Source organism: Coregonus clupeaformis, chromosome 29 (assembly GCF_020615455.1).
Source record: "Coregonus clupeaformis isolate EN_2021a chromosome 29, ASM2061545v1, whole genome shotgun sequence".
Classification (NCBI taxonomy): Eukaryota; Metazoa; Chordata; class Actinopteri; order Salmoniformes; family Salmonidae; genus Coregonus; species Coregonus clupeaformis.
In genome coordinates, this window is record NC_059220.1 from 44706337 (window position 1) to 44723266 (window position 16930).

Here is a 16930-nt window from a genome sequence, read left to right on the forward strand (position 1 = left end):
CAACCCCAAGAAATTTTTGGGGGGCACATGGCTTGGGCGACGGAGCAGCAGGAGGCTGCCACAAGGCAGAGTCAGAGGGCTGCCAGGTTAAGGGGGGCTGACGGAGGCAGAGAAGGGACGGATTCAGTGGGCTACCAGGTCAAGGGGGCAACTGGGTAAAGCAGGGAAGGAAAGTGTTGAGGCACGGCGTGAGGTACTGGGATGTGTAACCAGTTCGGTCCGGCCCGTTCCTAGTCCCGTGGTGCAGCCAGTAGTGTGTGTTCCCGTGCAGTACGGCCTGTTCCGGTCCCTCGCACTAAGGATACGGTGCGCGTCGCCAGCCCAGCCCGGCCTGTTCCTACTCCTCGCACCAGGGATACGGTGCGCTTCGCCAACCCGGCCCGGCCTGTTCCGGCCACTCGCACCAGGGATACGGTGCGCGTCGCCAGCCCAGCCCGGCCTGTTCCTACTCCTCGCACCAGGGATACGGTGCGCTCGCCAACCCGGCCCGGCCTGTTCCGGCCACTCGCACCAGGGATACGGTGCGCGTCGCCAGCCCAGCCCGGCCTGTTCCTACTCCACGCACCAGGGAGACGGTGCGCCGCCAGCCCGGCCCGGCCTGTTCCGGCCACTCGCACCAGGGATACGGTGCGCGTCGCCAGCCCCGCCCGGCCTGTTCCTGCTCTCCGCACTAGGCGTTATGGGAGTCCCCAGGGTCCAGCATGCCCTGTTCCGGCTCCCCGCACTAGGCGTTATGGGAGTCCCCAGGGTCCAGCATGCCCTGTTCCGGCTCCCCGCACTAGGCGTTATGGGAGTCCCCAGGGTCCAGCATGCCCTGTTCCGGCTCCCCGCACTAGGCGTCATGTGCGTTCCCAGGGTCCAGCAAGCCCTGTTGCTTCTCTCCGCACTAGCCCTGAGATGCGTGTCCTCAGCCCGGTACCTCCTGTTCCGGCACCACGCACCAGGCCTACGATGCGCCTCAGACGGCCAGAGTCTGCCGTCTGCCCAACGGGGCCTGAACTGTCCGTCTGCCCAACGCCGTCTGAACTGTCCATCTGCCCAACGCCGTCTGAACTGCCCGTCTGCCCAACGGGGCCTGAACTGTCCGTCTGCCCAACGCCGTCTGAACTGCCCGTCTGCCCAACGCCGTCAGAGCCTTCCGCCAGACAGGATCAGCCAGAGCCTTCTGCCAGACAGGATCAGCCAGAGCCTTCCGCCAGACAGGATCAGCCAGAGCCTTCCGCCAGACAGGATCAGCCAGAGCCTTCTGCCAGACAGGATCAGCCAGAGCCTTCTGCCAGACAGGATCAGCCAGAGCCTTCTGCCAGACAGGATCAGCCAGAGCCTTCTGCCAGACAGGATCAGCCAGAGCCTTCTGCCAGACAGGATCAGCCAGAGCCTTCTGCCAGACAGGATCAGCCAGAGCCTTCTGCCAGACAGGATCAGCCAGAGCCTTCTGCCAGACAGGATCAGCCAGAGCCTTCTGCCAGACAGGATCAGCCAGAGCCTTCCGCCAGCCAGGATCTGCCAGAGCCGTCCAGCCAGGATCCGCCTGAGCCAGCCAGCCAGGATCTGCCCCTCAGTCCGGTGCTGCCCTTTAGTCAGGTGCTGCCCCTTAGCCCGGTGCTGCCCCTTGGTCCGGTGCTGCCCCTTAGTCCGGTGCTGCCACTTAGTCCGGTGCTGCCCCTTAGTCAGGTGCTGTCCCTTAGTCCGGTACTGCCTACTAAGCAGTTTGTGACTGTGGTGGGGTGGGGATCACGACCGGGGCCAGAGCCACCACCGTGGACAGACGCCCACCCAGACCCTCCCGAGAGCGTATGCTGGTGCGCCCGGAGTGCGCACCTTTAGGGGGGGGTACTGTGACACTCTGGCTCTAGGACTTTTGTATGTGAGCTAGAGTGTATGTTGTTTTGTTGGGGATTTGGGTGTTTTTCTATGTTTGCAGGTCTGTGGGTTGTTTTTCTAGGTGTTGTATGTTGTAGTCAATGACTCCCAATCGGAGGTAACGAGTGTCAGCTGTCGGCTCGTTATCTCTGATTGGGAGCCATATTTAAACTGTCAGTTTTCACCTTTGTTTTGTGGGTTATTGTTCCAAGTTCAGTGTATTGTTACGTTAGGACTTCACTATCGTCTTTTGTTGTTTTTACGTGGTTGCTTTATAAATAAAGTCATCATGTTCACTCCACGCGCTGCGTATTGGTCCGCTCCTTCCGACGATCGTGACACAGCTGTACCATGATATTTGCATTGCTGCTAAGTAAACCTCCAATTGTTCTTCACTATTCCACCCTCTAAAACCTCATGCGAAGGATTAACTATAACCAGGATTACCATTACAAAAATGACATTTTTGGCAAGCAATTATTGTGATTCATCCGATATTGTCCCTAATATCATTACCCCAAAGCAACAGATGTGGGACACACACACACACCACCCTTCCCCCACAAACAACCACTAGATCAGATGTTCAACAGCTGTTCCATCCCCGAGCCAAGGAAGAAGAAAGGACTTGATGTGTGTGAATGCATATACAGTTGTAGCTGTTTGAGAAGGCATGCAAAATTGAGCAAGAATGGGGAGTTTTGATTAACCAATGTCAGGTCCTAGCTGATGGAGCTTAGATTCACCCACTTCCCCTGAAACACACACACGCTGGTACCCCGTTGACCATTTTCCCAAGCATCTCTGTGCAGTCAGACCTTTGATTATTTGGTGCCACCAGGGCCACAATAATTTGCCCCCTCTCTGATTGTCCGAGTGTGACCCCCTCCCCATGGGTTACTGCAGCTAGTGTTGCCAGCACTGCCACTACCTGGGTGGGGACACCCCACCGGAATCCTCACCGGCTAAGTACAAGGTTGTCAAGGTTCTCATTAGCAGCTTTAAGAAATTCCTTGTATATTTTGCTCACAAATCCGGGGGCTTTGGCTTTGTAGTACCAACCCTGCCAGGCAGGCTCAGAATCTTAAGGGGGAGGTGCTGCTTTAGTGGTTCTCTGACCGCATTTGATCTTTCTGTCTTGGCTGCGTATAGGCTACTATATTTATAATTTATTTTAAATGTATTTCCCATATCTGCATAAAATTGAAAGCTCTCCCTGTCACAACTCCTGCTTGCAGACACACATGGGATCTGGTATTTGCAACCATTTTCTTTTTTCACTCACTTAACTCCACACTTTTCCAAACACAAAAACACACCCCACCTTCCTTCACAATACACCCTCACATACCCACATACTGTGCCTTCTATGTCCTCTGTTTGCTGTGTTTTTATCCCTACCATGTTGATTCCTACCTAATTTCAGACTTTTGAGTACTTTGTGTTCCAGTTCCTTATATTTGAAGATGTCTTTTTTAAATAACTATCCTTTCTTCTAGTGCTGTTTTCATGACTTGCCCTCATGGGCTGAGGATCAACGATGCCAGCTAGGCAAAGGTTTGAACACCCCCTTTGCTGGAGGACAGTTTTATGACCTGTCGTAAATTCCTTACCGAAACTTTATTTTCCGTGCCATGCAGTATTGGCAGAGGGAATTTCCCTGTGAGACAAAGGGAAGTCTTCCCGCCAAGACTCCAACATCCAAAAGTGGATAATGAAACAATATTCCTACTTAAAAGAATGTGGGAAATGGTCGGTGGCGACTTAAAGAACAATCATGTCAAATTCGTTACTATGTGATGTCATTAAAGACGGTGGAACAACATAACTGTATCTCTGGAGGGCTACACTTTCCAGTTATGAGGTTTGCATCTAATTGTTGTATAAAACAAATGATTAAGTATAATAATACTTTTGTGAAGATAACAATGTGATTTTAGCATTCTAGATGAGATTATTATTTTCCAAATTGATTTGTTCTCAGTCAGTGGCCACGCCCAGATGAGCACAAACATGATGGAAAGCCCCTAAAAGTGCATAAAAAGCCTCGTGACAAAATTCACCTCAGACCAGCAAGCCCCACGGCTTAAAATTGTTGAAACTCTACAGACCAGCAGACGTGAAGCGTGAGCTAAACGTTGTAAAATGGTTGAATTTCTACAACACCAGAAAGACCAGAAAACGTGAGACGTTAGTCCACACATTTGAAATGGAGAAACTCTGAATCTCTCAACCTCTACACGAGGTGAAGAAGAAGAAAATGCACTAGACCTTATCATTTCAGTCTGCAGCTGGCTTGTATAGTCGTCTAGAGAACTTTCACTAAAGACATGAGAGAGGAGAGGACAATCCCTCTCAGACAACCGCTGGTACATCTGAAGTAGCCATTCTAACCACAACTACGACCAGAAACTCTACCAAAGACACTGAGATCTCTGGTAGGCAAACCAGAGTCCTACATCATCAACTGAACTATTGAGGACAGCAACACCTAAATACATGTTGCATTTCTAATCCGATTGAGCGATTATTAGGGTGCATACAGTTGAAGTCGGAAGTTTACATGCACTTAGGTTGGAGTCATTAAAACTTGTTTTTCAACCACTCCACAATTTCTTGTTAACAAACTATAGTTTTGGCAAGTCGGTTAGGACATCTACTTTGTGCATGACACAAGTCACTTTTCCAACAACTGTTTACAGACAGATTATTTCACTTATAATTCACTGTATCACAATTCCAGTGGGTCAGAAGTTTACATACACTAAGTTGACTGTGCCTTTAAACAGCTTGGAAAATTCCAGAAAATGATGTCATGACTTTAGAAGCTTCTGATAGGCTAATTGACATCATTTGAGTCAATTGGAGGTGTACCTGTGGATGTATTTCAAGGCCTACCTACAAACTCAGTGCCTCTTTGCTTGACATCATGGGAAAATCAAAAGAAATCAGCCAAGACCTCAGACCAAAAATTGTAGACCTCCACAAGTCTGGTTCATCCTTGGGAGCAATTTCCAAATGCCTGAAGGTACCACGTTCATCTGTACAAATAATAGTACGCAAGTATAAACACCATGGGACCACGCAGCCATCATACTGCTCAGGAAGGAGACACGTTCTGTCTCCTAGAGATGAACGTACTTTGGTGCGAAAAGTGCAAATCAATCCCAGAACAAAAGCAAAGGACATTGTGAAGATGCTGGATGAAAACCGGTACAAAAGTGTCAATATCCACAGTAAAACGAGTCCTATATCGACATAACCTGAAAGGCCGCTCAGCAAGGAAGAAGCCACTGCTCCAAAACCACCATAAAAAAGCAAGACTACGGTTTGCAACTGCACATGGGGACAAAGATCGTACTTTTTGGAGAAATGTCCTCTGGTCTGATGAAACAAAAATAGAACTGTTTGGCCATAATGACCATCGTTATGTTTGGAGGAAAAAGGGGAAGGCTTGCAAGCCGGAGAACACCATCCCAACCGTGAAGCACGGGGGTGGCAGCATCATGCTGTGGGGGTGCTTTGCTGCAGGAGGGACTGGTGCACTTCACAAAATAGATGGCATCATGAGGAAGGAAAATGATGTGGATATATTGAAGCAACATCTCAAGACATCAGTCAGGAAGTTAAAGCTTGGTCGCAAATAGGTCTTCCAAATGGACAATGACCCCAAGCATACTTCCAAAGTTGTGGCAAAATGGCTTAAGGACAAGAAAGTCAAGGTATTGGAGTGGCCATCACAAAGCCCTGACCTCAATCCTATAGAAAATGTGTGGGCAGAACTGAAAAAGCATGTGCGAGCAAGGAGGCCTACAAACCTGTCTCAGTTACACCAGCTCTGTCAGGAGGAATGGGCCAAAATTCCCCCAACTTATTGTGGGAAGCTTGTGGAAGGCTACCCTAAATGATTGACCCAAGTTAAACAATTTAAAGGCAATGATACCAAATACTAATTGAGTGTATGTAAACTTCTGACCCACTGAGAATGTGATGAAATAAATAAAAGCTGAAATAAATCATTCTCTCTACTATTATTCTGACATTTCACATTCTTAAAATAAAGTGGCGATCCTAACTGACCTAAGACAGGGAATTTATATTAGGATTAAATGTCAGGAATTGTGAAAGACTGAGTTTAAATGTATTTGGCCAAGGTGTATGTACAGTCGTGGTCAAAAGTTTTGAGAATGACACAAGTATTGGTATTCACAAAGTTTGCTGCTTCAGTGTTATGAGATATTTTTGTCAGATGTTACTATGGTATACTGAAGTATAATTACAAGCATTCCATAAGTGTCAAAGGCTTTTATTGACAATTACATTAAGTTTATGCAAAGAGTCAATATTTGCAGTGTTGACCCTTCTTTTTCAAGACCTCTGCAATCCGCCCTGGCATGCTGTCAATTAACTTCTGGACCACATCCTGACTGATGGCAGCCCATTCTTGCGTAATCAATGCTTGGAGTTTGTCAGAATATGTGGGGTTTTGTTTGTTTGTTTGCCTCTTGAGGATCGACCACAAGTTCTCAATGGGATTAAGGTCTGGGGAGTTTCCTGGCCATGGACCCAAAATGTCGATGTTTTGTTCCCCGAGCCACTTAGTTATCACTTTTGCCTTATGGCAAGGTGCTCCATCATGCTGGAAAAGGCATTGTTCGTCACCAAACTGTTCCTGGATGGTTGGGAGAAGTTGCTCTCGGAGGATGTGTTGGTACCATTCTTTATTCATGGGTGTGTTCTTAGGCAAAATTGTGAGTGAGTCCTCTCCCTTGGCTGAGAAGCAACCCCACACATGAATGGTCTCAGGATGCTTTACTGTTGGCATGACACAGGACTGATGGTAGCGCTCACCTTGTCTTCTCCGGACAAGTTTTTTTCAGGATGCCCCAAACAATCGGAAAGGGGATTCATCAGAGAAAATGACTTTACCCCAGTCCTCAGCAGTCCAATCCCTGTACCTTTTGCAGAATATCAGTCTATCCCTGATGTTTTTCCTGGAGAGAAGTGGCTTCCACGCTGCCCTTCTTGACACCAGGCCATCCTCCAAAAGTCTTCGCCTCACTGTGAGTGCAGATGCACTCACACCTGCCTGCTGACATTCCTGAGCAAGCTCTGCACTGGTGGTGCCCCGATTCCACAGCAGAATCAACTTTAGGAGACGGTCCTGGCGCTTGCTGGACTTTTTTGGGTGCCCTGAAGCCTTCTTCACAACAATTGAACCTCTCTCCTTGAAGTTCTTGATGATCCGATAAATGGTTGATTTAGGTGCAATCTTACTAGCAGCAATATCCTTGCCTGTGAAGCCCTTTTTGTGCAAAGCAATGATGACGGCACGTGTTTCCATGCAGGTAACCATGGTTAACAGAGGAAGAACAATGATTTCAAGCACCACCCTCCTTTTAATGCTTCCAGTCTGTTATTCTATCTCAATCAGCATGACAGAGTGATCTCCAGCCTTGTCCTCGTCAACACTCTCACCTGTGTTAACGAGAGAATCACTGATATGATGTCAGCTGGTCCTTTTGTGGCAGGGCTGAAATGCAGTGGAAATGTTTTTTGGGGATTAAGTTCATTTTCATGGCAACTTAACATTTTAATTGCAATTCATCTGATCACTCTTCATAACATTCTGGAGTATATGCAAATTGCCATCATAAAAACTGAGGCAGCAGACTTTGTGAAAATTAATATTTGTGTCATTATCAAAACTTTTGACCACGACTATACACTGAGTGTACCAAACTAATATTGAGTTGCACCCCCTTTTGCCATCAGAATAGACTCAATTCGTCGGGGCATGGACTCTCCAAGGTGTCGAAAGCATTCCACAGGGATGCTGTCTCATGTTGACTCCAATGCTTCCCACAATTGTGTCAAGTTGGCTGGATGTCCTTTGGGTGGTGGACCATTCTTGATACACACTGGAGCGTGAAAATCCCAGCAGCGTTACAGTTCTTGACACACTCAAAGGCACTTAAATCTTTTGCCTTGCCCATTCACCCTCTCAATGGCACATACACAAAATCCATGTCTCAAGGCTTAAAAATCCTTATTTAAATGTCTCCTCCCCTTCATCTGGGGTTAATAGTTTTGCGCTCCCAAGTGGTGCAGCGGGCTAAGGCACTGCATCTCAGTGCTAAAGGCGTCACTACAAACCCTGGTTAGATTCCAGGCTGTATCACAATCCGGCAGTGATTGGGAGTCCCATAGGGCGGCACACAATTGGCCGGGTTAGGCTGTCATTGTAAATAAGAATTTGTTCTTAACTGACTTGCCTATCTAAATAAAGGTTTTTAAAAAATCTACAATGACTTAAGTGGATTTAACAAGTGACATCTATAACGGATCATAGCGTTCACCTGGTAAGTCTATGTCTACACTCAGTGTAGTGGTAGGCATATGGTAGGTAGACTTGTTCTGATTGAAGTGCATTCCCCCTCATATACCAGTAGGAATCACTGTTCAGGCAGGAATCATTGGACTGTGGCTTCACATTTTATTTCGGTTCATTACATTTACGTCATTTAGCAGACGCTCTTATCCAGAGCGACTTAGGGTTAAGTGCCTTGCTTAAGGGCACATCGACAGATTTTTCCGAGCGAGCGACCTTTCGGTTACTGGCACAACGTTCTTACCCACTAAGCTACCTGCCGCCTTTATGACATGATGTTGAAACAATGTAATTGATTCAAACATATAATTTTAATATCAACATTGAAAGAAGGTCAAATAAAATGTCAAATATAATCAAATATAAAGTCAACATAATTTCAACCACCCAATAGATATTGACTATAGGATGAAAAAGATTTACAACACAATTTCAACATGTACAGTTGAAGTCAGAAGTTTACGTGCACCACATTTAAACTCAGTTTTTCACAATTCCTGACATTTAATCCTAGTAACAATTCCCTGTTTTAGGTCAGAATGTGAAATGTCAGAATAATAGTAGAGAGAATTATTTATTTCAGCTTTTATTTCTTTCATCACATTCCCAGTGGGTCAGAAGTTTACATACACTCAATTAGTATTTGGTAGCATTGCCTTTAAATTGTTTAACTTAGGTCAAACGTTTCGGGTAGCCTTCCACAAACTTCCCACAATAAGTTAGGTGAATTTTGGCCCATTCCTCCTGACAGAGCTGGTGTAACTGAGTCAGGTTTGTAGGCCTCCTTGCTCGCACACGCTTTTTCAGTTCTGCCCACTCATTTTCTATAGGATTGAGGTAAGGGCTTTGTGATGGCCACTCCAATACCTTGACTTTGTTGTCCTTAAGCCATTTTGCCACAACTTTAGAAGTATACTTGGGGTCATTGTCCATTTGGAAGACCCATTTACGACCAAGCTTTAACTTGTCTTGAGATGTTGCTTCAATATATCCACATCATTTTCCTTCCTCATGATGCCATCTATTTTGTGAAGTGCACCAGTCCCTCCTGCAGCAAAGCACCCCCACAGCATGATGCTGCCACCCCCGTTCTTCACGGTTGGGATGGTGTTCTTCGGCTTGCAAGCGACCCCCTTTTCCTCCAAACATAACGATGGTCATTATGGCCAAACAGTTCTATTTTTGTTTCATCAGACCAGAAGACCTTTCTCCAAAAAGTACGATCTTTGTCCCCATGTGCATTTGCAAACCGTAGTCTGGCTTTTTTTATGGCGGTTTTGGAGCAGTGGCTTCTTCCTTGCTGAGGGCCTTTCAGGTTATGTCGATATAGGACTCGTTTTACTGTGGATATAGATACTTTTGTACCTGTTTCCCCCAGAATCTTTACAAGGTCCTTTGCTATTGTTCTGGGATTGATTTGCACTTTTTGCTCCAAAGTAGGTTTATCTCTAGGAGACAGAACGCGTCTCCTTCCTGAGCGGTATGACGGCTGCGTCGTCCCATGGTGTTTATACTTGCGTACTATTGTTTGTACAGATGAACGTGGTACCTTCAGGCATTTGGAAATTGCTCCCAAGGATGAACCAGACTTGTGGAGGTCTACAATTCTTTTTCTGAGGTCTTGGCTGATTTCTTTTGATTTTCCCATGATGTCAAGCAATGAGGCAGTGAGTTTGAAGGTAGACCTTGAAATACATCCACAGGTACACCTCCGATTGACTCAAATGATGTCAATTAGCCTATCAGAACCTTCTAAAACCATGACATCATTTTCTGGAATTTTCCAAGCTGTTTAAAGGCACAGTCAACTTAGTGTACGTAAACTTCTGACCCACTGGAATTGTGATACAGTGAATTATAAGTGAAATAATCTGTCTGTAAACAATTGTTGGAAAAATGACTTGTGTCATGCACAAAGTAGATGTCCTAACCGACTTGCGAAAACTATAGTTTGTTAACAAGAAATTTGTGGAGTGGTTGAAAAACAAGTTTTAATGACTCCAACCTAAGTGTATGTAAACTTCTGACTTCAACTGTACATATTTCTAATTATTATGTAGACATTAGTTTGATGTAACAACCTGATAGTCAGTTTAAGTCAATGTAAATTGATGTTTTACCCTAATTGCAATGTTTACATGTTTACTGGTTAAAAATGATATGAAAACACAGATTTCACGTCACAATCGGTTGACAGATGACATTGAAACAACGGTGATTCAACCAGTGTGTGCTCAGTGGGTTTACAGTAGTTTATGCAGATTCATTTGTTGCCAGGGAACAGGACATCATTCATTTTTAGGTTATATCCAAAGGTAAATGCTGTCTCCTACATAGAGAACAGGCTCCTCGAATGTGGATAATGTTTAAACTTTAATCAGTTGGATACAATAAGCTGATGCCACACTGGTGAAAAATGTCCACATTTCATTCACTGCAACTCGCCCCTCCCCACACATAATTTCACTTAGAGCAAGGTGACAACTCCTCCACACATAAACAAATGCACCCACACAGTAAGACTGAATCTTTACATATTTCTCTATTGTACTGTATCACAGACGTGTGAAGGAAGATCAGCCTCTGTATGTGACACTTCTGTAACAACTTGCCATGTCTTTTCCAGTTCAATGGGGCCTTATATTCCACTGCTCAGTTATAATCCACGGATTAATTACCTCATGTCTTTCATCCAAAGAAGGACCAGTTCTTATACTTCACAGACTCCTTCATTTGTCTCAAACATGTATGATAAGTCAGTTCCTTTGGGGTCTGTAATATCCCAACCCAAACCCTAATTTATAATGAGTTTCATAGTCTTTGGAATATTTTATTAATTTATTTTTATGCATGCATAAGTCTCTAGTAAGGAAATATCTAAAAGACCTGTGGCACTTCATAAGCCTGTCAATGAAGTTCCAATGTACAAAAAATGTAGAGACAAAACACAATGGGAATGTGTGTTTACAACATGAACAAATGCCACAGTACAGCGTTTTATATGAATATACCCTATATTCCCATACCGGTATTTACTAAGAATGGCGAGAGAATAGGTTACAAAAGAGGTTCCCAACCCCAACATGTAAAAAGAAAGTGATGTAATCAACGGCCAATGTCTACTTTTTAAATTGGGCTATGACAGTCTATTACAAATCAGTTTGATAGTACTTTTGGCAGTATTTCAAGCTGAAGGAAGTATGGTTTGAAGTGACTGAAATGCATCAGAAAGGTATTGGGAAATTCAGAAGATCATCAGGTGACAATTTTCCATGATCGTCTGTGTAGAAAATAATATAATCAATAACCACGTTTTGATACAACCATTTCATGCAGATTAATCACCTGGCGCATGAAAAAATGGGCAGAAGGAAACATGAAATGCCTGAATAATTTTATAAATGCCAAGAGACAATTTGTTCATTCGACATGGTGAGAAACGTCTGACCTCTGTGATTGCCAACAAGGGTTTTGCCACCAAGTACTAAGTCATGTTTTGCAGAGGGGTCAAATACTTATATCCCTCATTAAAATGCAAATCAACATTTTTGACATGCGTTTTTCTGGATTTTTTTGTTGTTATTCTGTCTCTCACTGTTCAAATAAACCTACCATTAAAATGATAGACTGATCATTTCTTTGTCAGTGGGCAAACGTACAAAATCAGCAGGGGATCAAATACTTTTTTCCCTCACTGTAGCTAATGATGTTCTTTTCCTCCCAGTCTGATTTAGTGCCTGGTCTTGTCCACTCTGTTCTAATGAGGCTTGTGGGCATTGTAGAGGGAAACAGAAGACACATACATGTTCCAAAGTCTTATCTTTCAGTGAAGGGGTCATAATATTTTGTAACTTCAACCGTAAAAAATTTTTTTGCCACATCTGTAGGAAGAAAAAAGAAACCGCTCTGTTTAGCGGCTACCGAAGGTTACTGACGTAACCCCGGTTTTATGAACCAAGCACAATTATTATTTTTTACTTCAGAGTTTCTCTCACGACCCCATTTTAAAATCAGGAGACCCCATGTTTGGGAAACGCTGGGTTATGTTATATTTTGAATGTACAATACTCGCATTCCCTTAGTAGCATCTCTTGAACTTGATGAGTTTGTGGAAGGCCAGTTTGAACTCGTCATTGAAGGCGGTGTAGATGACGGGATTGATGAGCGAGTTCAGGTAGCCAAGCCAGGTGAACACGTCGAAGAGCACTGGGTGGAACCAGCATTCTTTGCAGATGGCCAGTACCAGGGTGCCCACGAAAAAGGGTAGCCAGCACATGATGAAGGCTCCCAGGATGATGCCCAGCGTCTTGGTGGCCTTCTTCTCCCGGGCGGTGCACAGACGCTTCCTCTCCAGCACACTGTCAGCCAGCTTCACCTTCACACAGTTATTGAAGAGAGGCGACCCACCACTGCCTCCTCCTCCACCTCCGTTTACTGCCACTCCTCCCACGTTGCCTCCCCCTCCGGAGTGCAGGTGGCCCTCTAGGTTAGAGGCGGAGTTGATGGAGCAGAGGGAGGAGCCGGCCGACGTCTGTATGAGCTGGGCCGTGGTGAAACGCTTGCCGCACGACACTGGCGTCTTAAAGATGCGCGAGCGGGCTGCCACGTAGATCCGGCCGTAGAGGATGATCAGCAGCACGGTGGGCACATAGAACGCCCCGAAGGTGGAGTAGAGCGTGTAGGAGATCTGATCCGTGTTCACCATGCACTCCATCACCTCCTCGTTGGCCTTGGCCTGCCTCCAGAAGAGCGGCGGCATGGAGATGGAGATGGAGATCACCCATACCACCGCTATCATCAGGCCCGCTCGACGCATTGTCCGGCGCTTGGAGTACTCCAGGGCGTCAGTGATGGCCCAGTAACGGTCCAGCGCGATGACGCACAGGTGCAGGATGGAGGCAGTGCAGAAGGTGATGTCCAATGACAGCCAGATGTCACAGACAATCTGCCCCAGGGCCCAAGTCTTACTCACTGTGTACAAGATGCTGATAGGCATGACCAGGATGGACACCAGCAGGTCTGTCACGGCCAGCGAGCCAATCAGAAAGTTGGCTGGCGTGTGCAGCTTCCGGGTCAGGAATATGGTAGCGATGACAAAGGCATTGGACAGCACAGTGGCCAGGGTGACGATTGCCAGGATGGCTGACAGGAAGATCTGGAACCCCAGGAGAGTGGCCTCGTCCCATAGTGCCTCTGTGGGTTCAGAGCTCTCCGTGGCGTTGGTGAAGAACGGATCCACAGAGCTATTATCCTGATCCATGTTGCCTTTCCCCTTTAACCCTTTGTTCCAGGTCTAGATGAGCCACATCACCAAAATCAAATCAGGGCCTATGCTTTCTTTTGTCTTCTCAGCATGGTGCCGAGGGCTGCACTGATGGATGTCACTGTTGGTTGTCACACGTATCCATGGGATCTGATGGATCCTTTATCCATAATTTCAGTCTTGGAGACACACTGGGTTCTTTGTAAATCTCCATTTTGGAGATTGTCTCAAAGGTGATGATTGCTATTTAGTTTCATATTAGAGCTTTTGATTATACTCGTACCATTTCAATGCACAACTAATAAAGCTAGTATAGTTGCTGAATCACTGTCCATTTCAGCAGACACACTAATATAGGTTTAATACAGCAGTCTGGCTGAGGGACGGTAGACACTGATTTGTATTCCGCTCATCTCATCAAACTGTTATCTCTCTTGCCCAAGCTCTTATCTCCACTCCAGCCAGGCCGAGCATAACAACTCAGACGCTGACTTCCTATCAACTGCTGCTTTCATAGTCTCCTCCTCTTTCAATAACCCTCAGTGGGTAAAATCTACACTCAAAGATTATGGTGATACACAGGGTTGGCTCGCTCTGTCCTAATTATAAGCTGAACCAGGGTTAATTTAATTTGGGCTCAGCGCCAAAGCCTGGGTGGTCCAGTCTTGTTGATATTGAGGGTGAACTAGAATGTTAACATGATCCACATGAGGGGAGAAAAGGTCTGTAAGTCCTTTTCAACCAGTCCAGTAAAGGACCAAAGTCAATATCACTTCTTCATTCCATATGTTTTTGGCTTGGCCTTAGAAATGTGCCACTCAATGCGATAAAGAGCAAGACGTTTGCAGACTCCCAGTGGGATGAAGCACAGCATGTGTTAATATAGATTTTTGATGTGTGTTCACTGTTTTCCTGTCAAAGCTTTGTTGGTCAGTTAAGCATGCAGGTGTGAGGTCCAGATGGGAAGTAATAGTACTGCACAGCTTTTGTTCTGGTTTTGCTTCCCGAAAGTCCAGGCTTCAATTGAAGCATGACAGCCTAAGAATGGGAAAGACAGAGAAAGAAAGTGTGCATTAGAAGTACATACGAGTCAAAATTTCAAACCGCCAACAATCCCACCTACATAAAGTATCCTACATGCAGTGCATGAACATAAGAATGAACAATATGTGAGCTCGACTTCTGCCATCTCATGCTATAAGGTATATTTCTACCTCCTACCTGCACCCTCATGTTCAGCCATTACATACATGCAAGATTGATAATACAATATTAAAGGGGAATGGAAACACTAGGCTTTAGAACACCAGCTAACTGTAACTGTAAATCACAATATTGGCATTGTTGCATCACCGGTAGGAGAGTTTTGGAATTCCAGAATTTACTCAGACCATGACCTCTGCATGCATTACTGAGCAAGATTTGCTGGTGTCAAACCATATTTGAAAACATGATACATATTTTGAAAGCTGAGAAACAGCCCTTTCAAATGATATGACTTACAATAGAACCACATCAATCAAATGGTAATCAGTCCAGAAAAAACACCTGTGAAAATGTGTATCTTAAACGAAAATCGATGTTTTTTTCCCAAACAACTGCCATTTACACAACTTCCTAATAAACTTAGAGCATGTTGAATCTTCCTCATGTTGTAAGGATTGATCTTCTGAAATCAGAATCGTAATACCTTTTACTGTGAATGAGTTACAGCCACACTTCTAGACTACAGCAGAACAGCCACACCTGTCTCCAGTTGTAATCAGAGCCAAACTGCAGACAGGTGAAACCAATCAGTGCCTCTACTTGACCGCGCCCTGGGTTTTCTTTCTTTGACCCCGGCAGATGAAGGAGTAGGAGGTTAGTGGGGAGACAGAACGTACGGTACGGTGGCGAAGGAGGATTAACAGAAGAATGGAACTTATGATTTCAACACGGATTGAACCCCCAAAGACCAAGATTGGAGGACCATCCACTGGTGACGAAGTGTTTACTCTGTCTGTTTTGAGTGTGGTATATCAGGAACGCTGCCGAAACCTGATAGTAATAAACTGGTTGAACCCTTCACTTGGACTGGTGGTGTGTGTTTGTATGTGTAAACCCTGCCTTACAAAGATCTTGGCGCCGAAACCGTTACAATCCATTCAAATAGGAAGTAAGTAAGTAGCCTTGCACAAGCCTTGGCTTGTGCGAGTCAGAACAGCTAATAGGAGCAGGAGCCTATCTCCTGTTTCTGTAGCGAGAGGCAGCTTGATGTACAAATACAACTCCTGGACAGGACGCTAGTCTATCTCAGGGCCTTACCCCCAATCTCCATAATGCTGAGTGCCAAACAGAAAAGCACCGGGTCCCATTTTTATAGACTTTGGTATGATTCGGCCGGGGATCGAGCGAAATGACCAGTGACAACAACCTAAAACAATGCCAGTCCCTTACAATGCATAACTGCTTGCCCTTGCATTCAGGTGCTACACAAACCACATCCTCCTTTCTATCTGTCCTGTAACAAACCCAACAATTTCTACAGTAGTCCTCCAGTACATTGAAGTTCATCTAGGCTGTGAGTGTGTCCTGTGAGGATGTGATTGTCTGCAGCCACAGTAGCATGTTGTTCAGTCTCTCCTGCCCCTGCCTGTCCTTGTCAATGTTGGGACAGCTTCTATTGACTGCCTGGTCTCTGTCTATTGATTGCCTCCGCACGAAGGTTTGAGAGAAGACAGTCCACCATTGTCCTTTAAAAAACAGATGTAATTTACATACTGTATAGGCCTAAGAGTACACTGAACAACAATATAAACCCAACATGTAAAGTGTTGGTCTCATGTTTCATGAGCTGAAATAGAAAAATCCCAGAAATGTTCCATACATTTCTCTCAAATGTTTTGCACACATTTGTTTATATCCCTGTTAGTGAGCATTCCTCCTTTGCCAAGATAATCCATCCACCTGACAGATGTGGATATCAAGAAGCTGATTAAACAGCATGATCATTACACAGGTGCACCTTGTGCTGGGGACAATAAAAGGCCACTTTAAAATGTGCAGTTTTGTCACACAACACAATGCCACAGATGTCTCATGTTTTGAGGGAGTGTGCAATTGGCATGCTGACTGCAGAAATGTCCACCAGAGCTGTTGCCAGAAAATGTAATGTTAATTTCTCTACCATAAGCTTCCTCCAACGTCGTTTTAGAGAATTTGGCATTCCGTCCAACCGGCCTCACAACTGCAGACCATGTGTAACCACGCCAGCTCAGGACCTCCACATTCGGCTTCTTCACCTGTGGGATCGTCTGAGGAGGGGTAGGGGGGTGCTGAGGGGTATTTTATGTCTGTAATAAAGCCCTTTTGTGGGGAAAAACTCATTCTGATTGGCTGGGCCTGGCTTCCCAGTGGGTGGGCATGGCTGCCAA

The 16930-nt window shown here is 45.4% G+C and overlaps 1 protein-coding gene across 1 annotated transcript; it reads right to left on the reverse strand.

Moving 5' to 3' along the window:
• Positions 1-11974: 11974 nt before the first annotated feature.
• LOC121544423 (5-hydroxytryptamine receptor 1D-like) lies at positions 11975-14207 on the reverse strand. Its single transcript, XM_041854360.2, has one exon. The coding sequence runs from the start codon at positions 13512-13514 to the stop codon at positions 12333-12335; it is 1182 nt and encodes a 393-aa protein (XP_041710294.1). The 5' UTR covers positions 13515-14207; the 3' UTR covers positions 11975-12332.
• Between the last annotated feature and the right edge of the window lie 2723 nt (positions 14208-16930).